We start from the raw sequence: 12,600 nt of genomic DNA, 5'->3' as shown, positions 1-12,600 counted from the left end.
TCTCTCTCATTTCCCCCTTTTCTCTCCCTTTCATTCCATCTTTTTTTTTTAAAGATTCATTGTGACATTTTTTTAAAAAAAAATGCAAGATAAGGCCCAAAGCTCAAAGGCCAGCTATGACAAGGCTGCCTTGCGTGAACGAAAAAAGATCCTCGGAAGTGATCCTGAGCAAAGTCTGTAAGCAATTGCTATTAACCAAAGAAAGAAATGGGGGACATTTTTATTTTATTTTATTTTATTGTCATTAACTAACGCATTGATAATCTATAATACTTGTCAGGCATTCTCATTCTGATTCTAAAAGCATGCACACCGACATTCTCAAGACCTGACTTTGGAAAGACCTTACAAAGCATCAAGGCCAATTTTGTTCAAAGAGATTACGAAGGAATCTTTACGGATGCAGAAAACTTGCAAGTTTACAGTGCCGCATATGTACCTGGACGAGCATTGTGCTACTATGAGATTTTCTGTAGACCCCAACTGTCTAGGGTGCTTGCCAAAAACAGCCTGGTATATGCTGTTGGATCAGGAAGTGGGTCCGAGTTGGTGAGTATTGCGGCAGCAATGACACGGGCACCAGCCGACCGTCAGAAGGTTCATTTGGCTATGCAAGATATTGGAGAATGGGCAGATGTACTTGGGTTGTTTGAAGAAAAGATTCGTACCGACTGGAAGTTGACGACAGACCAATTGACGTGCATTTATGAGCAAGGAGATGTTCTTTCTACCGAGAATGAAGCACGGCGTACAGAATTGATTTCGTCTGCAGACTTGATTACATTTATGTTTGTAATGAATGAACTTTTTGTAAAGAAGGCCCCTGCAATGGCTCTTATCCAGTCGCTTGTGAGTTCGATGAAGAAGGGAGCTCTTTTGCTGGTAAGTTTACGATATAAATTTATTGGTTGTTTGGTTGGCTGGCTGTTAGTTAATGAGATGTTTTGTGGATTTTTAAGATTGTGGAGTCTGCTGGTTCTTTTTCTCATCTCAAAGTTGGAGACAAGACCTACATGGTCTATACCTTGTTGGATGCCGTTAAGGATCTTGAGTGCCTGATTTCAGAAAATTCGCTGTGGTACAGGCAAGTGTTTTAGTGATTGAAGTCAAATGGAATGATACTTACTTTGTTGCAAGCAGACATCCTAGCCACCTAAAGTATTCCATTGACGTACAGAATATGCGATATTTTATTCGCCTCTACAAGAAGAAATAAAATATGCCTTGTTTTGTTAATTTTTTATTAATATATTTCATTTTCATTTTCATTTTCCGTCAAATATACACTTCAATGGCAAAGGGGTATTTTTGCAGGCTTTCTTACTTACCAGACTTCAATTCCTCCAATGAAAACAGTAGTACTGGATCCAATGATTAATCCCGATTCATCCCCAATAAGCTTTTCTCTCTCATTTTTTTTTTACATTAAAATAAATATACAGAAAAAAGGACCCTAAACCCTTGTTTGCCTTTTTCCTCTCTCTTCCTTTCTCCCAACTTTTTTTTATTTTATTTTTATTATCATGTCGCTTCCCACTAATAGCAGTCGGTCATTTTTGGTCATGTACCTTGCCCAACTGGCAGCAAACCCTCTTCGTACCAAGGCCATCACTAGCTCAGTATTAGCAGGATGTCAGGAAGCAGCAGCCCAAAAATTATCTGGCCAAAAACATATCGACAAACGTGTTCTTCATATGGCTGCCTATGGTAAGCAAAATAAATAAATAAGAACAATTTGCTGGTATTCGTGTACAGACACCAGGATTTTTCTTTTTATTAAAAGTATTTTGTGTGTATGTGTTTTTAGGCTTGATTCTTTCTGGTCCTTTGAGCCATTTTTTGTATGAAATCATGAATAGACTGTTCGCAGGCAAGACAGGAAACAAGGTCAAGGTGGGCCAATTATTGTTTTCCAACCTAATCATTTCACCGATCATGAATACGGGTAAGACGAGATGAAGATGAAGAAAAATATGCCAGACAAAAGAGGGGTGATGAGATATCCATTGTTATTTGTTTGTTTGTTTGTTTTTTTTTTTATTTTAATGCGTACGTGTGTTTTATTCTTTGATTATGATTGTGGTTATGCTTATGCTTATGATATATACATATAGTGTATGTGAGCGCAATGTCTGTTTTGGCTGGAAGTACTTCCATAAATCAGATCAAACAGGCCGTCAAGAGCAACCTTTTGGGCATGCAAAAGGTGTCTTGGGTTATTTCGCCTGTTTCAATGATCGTTGCACAAAATTTCCTTCCTCAAGCAACCTGGGTTCCTTTCTTTAACCTGATTATATTTTGTAAGTCAAACAAAGAGAATATATAGATAGATATAGGAAAGGGAAAGAATACGTACAATATTTAGTAGACAACAAATGAACCACAAATCACTCATGTATTTTGTAATTTATTTCTCTTGTTTATTATCACATAGTCTTTGGTACCTACATTAACACCATGATTAAGAGAAAGCGTATTGCACAAGAAAAGGCAAAGCGCCCATAAAACATTAACATTAACATTTTGACATTAACACAAAACAATTTATACATAAAATATACATTTATCATACAGTTAACATATTTCAAAGAAAAAATTATTTATTTATTTATAATAATTATTCTCACAAACTCTTCATATATGTATATATATATATTCTTCTTTACTGGAATCTGTACCACAAACCGCAACCCATCTCTTATCCACATATAATATTACACACACTCAAGGGACAAGTTTACAGTATTAATTTTCTCTCTCTCTTGTATCCCCCCTCTTCCCCCCCTCGAAACCTTATCATGTGAATGGTACACAGTTGGGCATAAAAAAAAAGAAAAGAAAAGAAATCAGGCTTACATCCTTTCAAAGCTAGGCGGGATCCAAAAGGTGACGATTAATGCGCTTTTGGCTTACGTATCTCTATATATCTCAAAGACAAAGCCTTGTTACACCTCTTTATCGCTTAAGCAGAAATAATGACTCTTGACCACAAAAATAAGCTAACGTAAAACCAAAAATATACATAATATTCAGGAACAGCCTTTTTTCTCTTTCTTTAAAATCACAGTTTATTTATTTTTATATGTATACGTCTTTTATGTGTATAGCCCTAATGCTGGTGGTGAAGTGCCTGAAGTAGATGCAGCTCATGATCCTGCAACTGCAATTCTTCGTCGCAAGTCTGCTCCAAATAAGCTAATGGTTGATGATGCCAGTTCGGATGATAATTCGGTCATCACCCTATCTAACAACACAATGGAGCGTCTTGGACTCTTTAGAGGTGATACTGTCCTAGTCAAGGGCAAGAAGAGAAAAGATACTGTTTTGATTGTCCTTTCTGACGACGACGTTGAAGACAACAAGGCCAAAATTAACAAAGGTAATTCATATCCACATTATTATTATTACTTAAAAAAGAAAAAGAAATGACAAGTAACGGCAGTAAAGCAAACAATGATGTTATTTTATTCATTGATTATGTCAAATATACACACACATTAAACTGAATTCTAAATCTATTGTGTTGTATTTATACTTTAATTGTAACAAGTTGTTCGCAATAACTTGAGTGTTCGTTTGGGCGATGTGATTAGTGTTCATCCTTGCAACGATATCAAGTACGGAAAGAGCATTCTCGTGCTACCTATCGATGATACTGTCGAAGGTCTGACAGGTAATCTGTTTGAGACCTACCTCAAAAACTACTTTTTGGACAATTTCCGTCCTGTTCGAGAGGGAGACTTGTTTGTTGTACGCGGTAATATGCGTCCGGTTGAATTCAAAGTAGTCAAGACAGACCCAGAAGAATTCTGCATCGTAAGTTATTCTTTTTTTTTGCAATCTATTATAATTCATATTTACATGTGTACATGCACACACACGCGTATTTATATATATATGACCTTTACTAATCTAAACATCGCGTCTGTATTGCTTTTATAGGTCTCACAAGATACAGTTATCCATTGCGACGGTGAACCTATCAAGCGAGAAGATGAAGAAAATAATCTGAACTCGGTTGGATACGATGACATTGGTGGTTGTCGCAAACAAATGGCCCAAATCCGTGAATTAGTCGAACTTCCTCTCCGCCATCCTCAGCTTTTTAAATCGATTGGTATCAAGCCTCCCCGTGGTATTCTTATGTATGGACCACCCGGTACTGGTAAGACCCTCATTGCCAGAGCAGTTGCAAACGAGACAGGGGCCTTCTTCTTCCTCATCAACGGACCCGAGGTCATGTCCAAGATGGCTGGTGAATCCGAAAGTAATCTTCGTAAAGCATTCGAAGAAGCCGAAAAGAACTCTCCGGCAATCATCTTTATTGATGAAATTGATTCCATTGCACCCAAGCGTGAAAAGGTAAAATGATAATAATAATAATAATAATAATTCATAAATATTATCAACAACAACAAAATTACAATCAAAATTAAATAAATACACCAATATTTTATCAATAGACCAACGGTGAAGTCGAGCGTCGTGTTGTATCCCAGCTGTTGACTTTGATGGACGGTATGAAGGCCCGTGCCAATGTGGTCGTAATTGCTGCAACCAATCGTCCAAACTCAATTGATCCCGCTCTTCGTCGTTTTGGTCGTTTCGATCGTGAGGTTGACATTGGCATTCCAGACCCAACCGGTCGTCTGGAAATCCTTCGTATACACACAAAGAACATGAAACTCGGTGATGATGTCGACCTTGAACAGGTTGCTTCAGAAACTCACGGTTACGTTGGTGCCGACATGGCTTCCCTGTGTTCGGAGGCTGCCATGCAACAGATCCGCGAGAAAATGGATCTTATTGATCTGGAAGAGGACACAATTGATGCTGAGGTACTGGAAAGTCTGGCCGTGACTATGGAGAACTTCCGCTACGCCCTTGGAGTCAACAACCCATCTGCCCTTCGCGAGACTGTGGTTGAGGTCCCGACCGTCAAATGGTCTGATATCGGTGGTCTGGAGAACGTTAAGTTGGAACTACAGGAGACTGTTCAGTACCCTGTCGAACATCCTGAAAAGTTCTTGAAGTTCGGTATGAGTCCTTCTAAAGGTGTTTTATTCTATGGTCCTCCTGGTACTGGTAAAACCTTATTGGCAAAGGCAATTGCCAATGAGTGTCAGGCAAATTTCATTTCCATCAAGGTAAGTCCCATACATATATATACACACATGTATATGTATTAATTCAACTTCTTCTTTTCATATATTAGGGCCCTGAATTGTTGACAATGTGGTTTGGTGAGTCAGAAGCCAATGTTCGTGATGTATTTGACAAGGCCCGTGCTGCTGCTCCTTGCGTGATGTTCTTTGATGAATTGGATTCGATTGCCAAGTCTCGTGGTGGTTCGGCAAGTGATGGTGGCGGTGCTGGTGATCGTGTTCTCAACCAAATCCTCACAGAGATGGACGGAATGAACGCAAAAAAGGTATTGATTGAAAAAGAGAAATTAAAGTAAAGCAAAGCAAAAAAAAATAGTTTATTTATATTTGACTGATTTTTTTTTGTTTTTTGTTTTTATATATTAATTATTTAGAATGTTTTTGTCATTGGCGCTACTAATCGCCCTGATCAAATTGATCCTGCTTTGTTGCGCCCTGGACGTCTTGACCAGCTCATCTACATCCCACTTCCTGATGAAAACTCCCGTTTGTCTATTCTTGAAGCTCAACTAAGAAAATCCCCAATTGCTTCTGATGTTGATTTGCGTGTGATCGCTAAGCACACCCACGGTTTCTCTGGTGCTGATCTTGGTGAAATCTGCCAGCGATCTGCAAAGTTAGCTATTCGAGAAGACATTGAAAAGGATATTCGTAATGAAAAGGAACGTCAGGCTCGTATAGAGTCTGGTGGCAACAATGATGATATCATGGACGAAGATGATATTGAAGGCGTAGCAGAAATAACTCGTGCGCATTTTGAAGAGGCCATGAGATATGCTCGTCGTTCCGTAAGCGATGGCGATATCCGTCGTTACGAAATGTTTGCACAGAATCTTCAGCAGTCTCGTGGTTTTGGTACTTTCAAATTCCCAGATAGCCAGCAGTCTGCTGCTGATGGGGTTCGAGCTATGGATGGCGTTAGTAACACAAACACTGGCTTTGGGCAAGAAGATGGTGATGATGACCTGTATGCGTAAAAGAATACAACATCGTCTCCACAAAAATAGAAAAAAGAAATAGTGAACATACTATGCTTTTCTTCTTCTTCTTTTTTTTGTAAAAAAAATATATATAAACACACACAATATATCTCACAAGCAATACACAAAAAATAAGGTTATTAAATTTTTTTACATAATTACCATTATTCTCCCCTCTCCCTCTCTCCCTCTCTCTCTCTCTCACTTTTTCACTTTCTTTTTTTTTCATCCTTCTTCAATAAATGCGTTTTTAAATGTAGTGAAATTATATTGACATCTTGGAGCGGGAAATGCCTACACTAATCGATTTTCGAGAGGCCACTTGTTCACGTACAAGATCTTCCATTCCACTTTCTTCCCATTGTTTTTGGACTAATTCCAGTTGATGCTCTAGCTTGCTACCTTCCCAGTTGGCTAATTCGAGTTCAAACCGGCTCTTGCGAGTACTAGCCATAATCTTGCCCTCTTCATCACATAACCTACGGTGATCACTATGATAGCGTTCCATCTTGATGTAGTTCATATTGATCTCATTGAGTAAATGCTCCCCTTTTTTATATATATATTTACAATATATATGTATATGTATATATATATATAGCCTACTCTCAAATACAGTCTATTCCATTCTATCCCATCCCATCTGAATTTCACATATTGTATATACATTACCTCTTTCTCTTGGTCAGGCGCCCAGCTTGTTCGTTGGCGCATAGGAGGTGTGGAAGAAGAGTTTGATGGGGTGTGGTGATGGTTATATGATTGATGGAAGCTATAATGGGAATGATGAGATCCACTAGAGTGATGTCGAGATGATTGGCCTTGAGACGAGGAGTTATTTGTGTTGTGGTGACTGTATGCATATGAAGAGTAACTGGCTAACCCGGAAGCAGAACTAGAAGGAGTTGATGCTGCTGGGGCAGGAGTGTTGCTATTACTATTGCTACTCGTAAGAGCCGCATTTGAAGTAGCAGCTACAGTGTTTGCAATAGGTGTTGTAGGTACTGCTGTTGTTAGGGTTGCCGAAACAACCGCCGATGCTTGTGTTGTGGCTGCTGATAAAATTGGTACTACTGCTGCTGATGCTGCAGTCGTTGATACAGCTGTCGCGACTGTTGCTGATGTTGAGATTGATGTTGATGTTGACGATGATGTCGACGCTGGAGGTGGACCGGTTAAGGTCTCTGCATCCACTGAGGCCGCAGTTGATTGATCTGGCGCAGATACAGATGTAGTTGTTGGTATTGCCGTATCATTATCTGTTGTTGAAGTATTAGTCTGTGAAGTATGGTGTGCTGTTTGTGCTGGGGTTTGAGTAGAAGGTAAAGACATGGCAGAGGTTGTGTGGGACGATGCTGTTCCACTTGGTGGCAAATAACGTGATGGAAGGGTGTTTGTGTTTGAAGAGGATGAAGGATTCTTATTTGATCTGAGACTTGAATCTTCATCAGCGTTATGAGACGTAGGCGAAGTAAAAGAAGAATGAGGGTGGCCAGTATAGTGTCTCCTTGAGGGAGTATATGATGAAGGATAGTGTGATCCCGAACTATGGCTGTCTCTGTAGTAATGGCTTGACATATAAGGTGGGTATGATGTATTAGACGCACCCGTGGAATAAGATTGTCGGTGGTCATAAGACTCCCTCCGTGTACTTTCTGTAGAAGGAGATCGGCGAGAATAAGTTGGTCTGTGGTCATATGATTCTCGGCGGTTATTTTCTATTGACGGCGAGCGTCGAGAAGGATAAGGGTAAGTAGTTCCAGATGTGTTCGATTGACGGTGTGAATAGTACGCATAGGATGATCGCCGAGGAGAATCGGAAGACGACCGTGAAGGAGAAGGACCACGAGACGAGTAATGCGCATAACTTCTCGAGTCAGAGTTTCCATAACGATGGTCTTTTGAATAAGAATCCCCTCGATTTCCACTACTGCTTCTACCTCCCATTCCTCCATGCCCAGGCGATCGCGATGATGAATGGTAATGGGAATTCGGCGAGTAACTGCGTCCACCACCGTCCCTGTAATCTCGTTCAGATCGATAATTTTCACCTGGTCGATAAGTGTCCGATCGAGGTCGGTCATAATAGCTTCTATAGCGTTCGTCGTATCCACGCGAATACCTATCCATAAGTCAAAAGAAAAGAAATGCCTTCTTTATTTGGTAGTATGTTAAAAATATAATAGAAAAAAGACAAAAAAAAAGAAGTCGTCGAGAGCTTTGTGTGACTGAAGAAGGGGGGAAGGGGAGGGGGGCGAGTACCATGCATATGATTAGTGATTTTCTCTAGTCAGGTAAGGTTTAACGTCATCATCGCGTGACGTGAATTAAAACGGCAAAACGCGTCCCATCGCGAGTGCGCAGTGAAATCATTCACGTCCGTGCATTTGATTGTTACTTCGATTTTTTTATTTCCAAAAAAAGAAGGTAAAGAATAAAGAGTCCTCAATAAACTTTATATATATATATATATTTAATTTTTATCTATTAAAATAAAAATTATAATAGACAAAAAAGAAAAGGCGCATACTCGATTGATATGGGTAGCTCATCATGCCTTATCATGAAGATACATCAAGTCAATATCCACTTGACATGTCGCGAATCAATGCGATTGCCAGCATGGATCCTGATGAGTTCGTGAGAACATTTGAAATAGGGTCTATAGTTTCTATTGACGGTAATACAAACCGCAAATGTCCAGTATTCATTCATAACTCAACCACTCACACCTTACTTTTTTGAAGATCTGGCGGTACCAACTGAGCATAATAATACATATGTATTCAACAATGTACGCATTCGTTCTACTATCAATCCAACAATCCAAACAACTCAAACAACTGAGCAGTTATTACCGACTCAAACGATTGTCCCTGAAGTGTTTGAGACAAATCAAGCAACAAGCAGTGGTCGTTCGCTTAGAAAACGAAGTAACATTCAAAAGCATCCCTACACAATAGACAGCGCTACATACAACTCCATTGTGGATAAGATTATTGCTACTGCACCAAGCGCTGATGCTGAACGCCGAGTCTTACAAAGCTATGAACAGAACCCTAAAAGACAACGAACCAGAGAATCTCGTTACGAAAGCGATTCTAGCAATGAAGATTTCAATTGTGCTGACGATGTTGACGGAATGGAAGAAGATGAGGAAATTCAGTCGGGTCCATATGATTTGTGCAGCGAAGATGACACTATAGAAGACAACATGGATTTAAGTATCCCAGAAGAACCTCATAGGACTTCTTCCAAAGAAATACAAAAATACTTGCACCAACCTTCAGATGATGAATTCTCGCTTGAAAGATCTTTGGAAGAAAGCCAAACGCTTTTGTTGCCAAATTCCCGGCTTAAACAGCCTTCTCAAGCACCCGCTCGAGCCCTTATCACTTACCAAGGAAAAAAGAAGAAAAATAAGAATAAAAATTCAGGCATAGGCTCAAGAAAAAATAGACCCTCTACTTTCATGCAAAACTCGGTCGTATCAGTGCCTAAAAATACCACACAATTATTTTCCACAAGTTCTCAATCACTTTCCTCGTCAACCAAATATAGCATTTCTGCAAATGTGCCTGTAATTGCCCATGGCGATATCATTGATATTAGTGAAGATGATGAAACGATTGAGCTGAGCTCCCAGGAAGATGACGAAATTTACGGTAGCCCTGGTCAACTTCAATTAAATCGCACGAGACGAATGAAGAATAGATACATAGCTCTTGAAGATAGTGATAATGAACTAGAAGAGGCTTCTGTTGAAGATGTCTTTGAATTCCCAGAGGACTATGATCAATTTACTAAGCGCAGTTATCGTCGAAAGGCATTAAGAGGTAAAAATTTAGGTAATTTATAAGCCTTTTTACGGTCTAGAAAATGAACATTTTAGTATTTTAGATGATGAGATAGATGTATTTTCACAAGAATCTAGAGAGTCTTCACCAAATTCTTTGACCGATTATTCGGAAAAAGGACTGTGTGGGGTAGATGAAGAAAACATAGCTTTCACTAGCAGAGCTTTCAAAACGAAACCTCGCAGGGCAGAAAGAAATAAATCTCCGGAAGACTCTTTCATTGTCCCTGATGAACAATATATGTCAGCTCAACGTGTAAAGGCACCGACCATCGATGATTTACAAAATAAGAAAAAGTTTACTCGCGGCGTTCTTCCACTATCCTTCCAAAAGGTGTATTCAAATGAGATTGAGAACGAAAAGTATCGTCAGAAACCCCAAACTTATCAAAAGACTATACCTAAAGCAAAATCAAGTCATAAGAAACCCATACCAATACAGGATTCAGATGAAGATATGAGCAGTACAGAAGAATCGGTTAAATCAAATATTCTAAGTGGCTCTAACAACGGATCAAACAAATTTGTTTTGTCATCATCAAAGGGAAATGATTTATATCTATTATCAGATAGTGAAGATGAATCCCCTTTATTGACAACTCACAGTTCCAATAGTGGAATGAGCACTTTTCCGACAACGTCCCAAATGGAAAAAGATATCCAGTCCGCATATCTTTTCAGCAAGTCAGTTAGTCAGCCTCAACGTGTTCGCCGCAAAAAACCAGGACAGAAAAAGAAGACTATACCATACAAAAAGCCAGCAGAAACGATACCAACTAATAATATACTGCCGTATCGTAGACGAAGAGAGCCCGAACCACAGTACACCCGCCTTTCCATTGAATTCAACATTGAGCCTCTCGAAAATCATTCTCGTTTGGATAATACGATTTTTCTCAAAAAGCGTTTTTTTGAAAGTATCCCAGTTGACGATGAAATGGATGTTGATAGCCCATATAATTCGGTGTGTTTACCATGTATACCAACGGCAACATTTGGCAAAGATACTGGAGGAAAACAAACAATTGATGATGCTCTTTCAGTTATCAGAACATTATTCTGGGATTGTTTTAAATGCATGTCTAGCCCTTGGGATATCGATGGAGTATTCAACGAAGATGATATTATGCCAAAATGTACCGAGTTTTTCAACTACGTAACTTTTTGTTTGACCGATTGGATTCCAAGCCTCAAAACGGAAGAAGACCGAACAAAATCAGCGAAATTCTTTCGTAAAAATATAGAAGCTCTTTCGGTCCGTATCATGAAGCTTTCTGGCGACGATTTTTATGCTGACGATATCACGATTGCTCAAGAGATTCTAGAGTCTGGCGTTTGGAAACAACTAGTTACTCTCCTTCTGTTTACATTGGACTGGCTAATATATCTTGAGACTCTAGATCCGCAAGGTTCAGAGGATTTTAATGATCCACTGGAACTGCTGGATAGTCTTGTTGATTTGACTCTCCAAGATGACTCTAAAGGATCTGATATTGCCTCGAAGAATAAGTTCAAGACCATTTTATCTCAGAAGAATAGATTATCAATCCCAACAAGAGAAAGAGTGATGAAGAAAGTTGATTACCGATTCTGCACCGACAGAATGATCAATCATTTATTGCGGCTACTAATGACACTGGGATACGAATATGCAAAAATCACTACCAGAGGCTCACTTGTATGTCCTAGCACACCAATAGTGACAGAAGCCTGGATATATTTGATTAATCTACTGAGAACTAGACTGGATTCAAACACATACATCGGACCAGAAACAACAGAAAAAAGCACAACATATCTCTGTCAGGTTTTAATTGACCATCTTAAGGCTGAAAGTGTAGACTTTGACATGTCGGTCTTGGATAAAGGAGAAGATATATGGAATTGGCTATACACCCTTCAAAGAATACAAGTATTCAACCATGAAGGCCAGTACGACCCAGTATATATAGCAAACTTTGGACATTGCACACTAGTTGGAAATATCTTGAATCGTGTTTGTGAATTACCTGACGAGCATCATCCAAGATCATCCCGAAAAAGAACAATTTGTTCAAATTTCACTGAGTATTGGGAGACATTTCTGTATCGATGTCAAAATTTTTTGGGAATCGATCAAGGATAATATCAAGACATGTATCATCCAACCATTCATTTATATTTTAATTAAATACATCCTATAAATATCCTTTTCCATTTATGATTTATATATATATTCTTATATACTGTCAAAATACAACGATTGAGTATCACTGAAATATTTCGCTAATTAAAAGCAAAATAAAGCAAGATTATTAATAATGTCTAAAATGAATTGCTACCTTTTGCTCATATATCTTTGAGGAGTAATATTTAACTTTTATCATTTTAATATAATATATAATAAAATAAAATAAGCAACAAAAAAACTTAAAATTATGTTTATATTACGTCCATTAATACAGTTTCAAATTATAGCAGATAATGTGCTAAATTATAAAGATTAAAACAAAAGGTAAACGATTTTTAGCAAGTTGGTATTTGATTTATGAGAAATGAAAATAATTCTTAAGAAATTCTAATTTTATATGTCTTTGAAGACAAAATGACTGAAGAGTGA

General features: G+C 38.5%; 5 protein-coding genes across 5 annotated transcripts; 4 read left to right on the top strand and 1 right to left on the bottom strand.

Moving 5' to 3' along the window:
* Window positions 1–82: 82 nt before the first annotated feature.
* On the top strand, window positions 83–1,378 carry PHYBLDRAFT_145809 (hypothetical protein; the record flags this gene model as incomplete). The annotated part of the gene is made up of 4 exons (XM_018431538.1): window positions 83–173; window positions 281–882; window positions 960–1,078; window positions 1,315–1,378. 4 exons carry the CDS (start codon window positions 83–85, stop codon window positions 1,376–1,378), a joined length of 876 nt encoding a protein of 291 aa, XP_018291456.1.
* Window positions 1,379–1,523: 145 nt separating this feature from the next.
* Window positions 1,524–2,505, top strand: PHYBLDRAFT_66026 (hypothetical protein; the record flags this gene model as incomplete). Its single annotated transcript, XM_018441573.1, has 4 exons — window positions 1,524–1,707; window positions 1,808–1,945; window positions 2,115–2,300; window positions 2,435–2,505. 4 exons carry the CDS (start codon window positions 1,524–1,526, stop codon window positions 2,503–2,505), a joined length of 579 nt encoding a protein of 192 aa, XP_018291455.1.
* Window positions 2,506–2,920: 415 nt separating this feature from the next.
* On the top strand, window positions 2,921–6,407 carry PHYBLDRAFT_39244 (hypothetical protein). Its single transcript, XM_018440119.1, has 7 exons — window positions 2,921–3,004; window positions 3,108–3,379; window positions 3,551–3,816; window positions 3,943–4,362; window positions 4,464–5,147; window positions 5,216–5,431; window positions 5,540–6,407. The coding sequence occupies exons 1-7, from the start codon at window positions 2,976–2,978 to the stop codon at window positions 6,140–6,142; spliced, it is 2,490 nt and encodes an 829-aa protein (XP_018291454.1). The 5' UTR covers window positions 2,921–2,975; the 3' UTR covers window positions 6,143–6,407.
* A 1,127-nt stretch (window positions 6,408–7,534) lies between these two features.
* On the bottom strand, window positions 7,535–8,359 carry PHYBLDRAFT_158931 (hypothetical protein). The gene has a single exon (XM_018433878.1). It carries the CDS (start codon window positions 8,227–8,229, stop codon window positions 7,864–7,866), a length of 366 nt encoding a protein of 121 aa, XP_018291453.1. The 5' UTR covers window positions 8,230–8,359; the 3' UTR covers window positions 7,535–7,863.
* A 339-nt stretch (window positions 8,360–8,698) lies between these two features.
* On the top strand, window positions 8,699–12,126 carry PHYBLDRAFT_145805 (hypothetical protein; the record flags this gene model as incomplete). Its single annotated transcript, XM_018431537.1, has 3 exons — window positions 8,699–8,825; window positions 8,893–9,981; window positions 10,046–12,126. The coding sequence occupies 3 exons, from the start codon at window positions 8,699–8,701 to the stop codon at window positions 12,124–12,126; spliced, it is 3,297 nt and encodes a 1,098-aa protein (XP_018291452.1).
* Between the last annotated feature and the right edge of the window lie 474 nt (window positions 12,127–12,600).

Source organism: Phycomyces blakesleeanus, assembly GCF_001638985.1.
Source record: "Phycomyces blakesleeanus NRRL 1555(-) unplaced genomic scaffold PHYBLscaffold_11, whole genome shotgun sequence".
NCBI lineage: Eukaryota > Fungi > Mucoromycota > Mucoromycetes > Mucorales > Phycomycetaceae > Phycomyces > Phycomyces blakesleeanus.
The sequence above is the reverse complement of the archived record's forward strand: the minus strand, read 5'-3'. Positions and strand labels throughout refer to the sequence as shown.

Coding starts and splice junctions, on each gene's coding strand:
- PHYBLDRAFT_39244 (XM_018440119.1), top strand. CDS start 2,976: ATGACTCTTGACCACAAAAATAAGCTAAC. Junction 3,005..3,107: donor GACCACAAAAATAAGCTAAC/GTAAAACCAAAA, acceptor TTATGTGTATAG/CCCTAATGCTGGTGGTGAAG. Junction 3,380..3,550: donor CAAGGCCAAAATTAACAAAG/GTAATTCATATC, acceptor AATTGTAACAAG/TTGTTCGCAATAACTTGAGT.
- PHYBLDRAFT_158931 (XM_018433878.1), bottom strand. CDS start 8,229: ATGACCGACCTCGATCGGACACTTATCGACCAGGTGAAAATTATCGAT.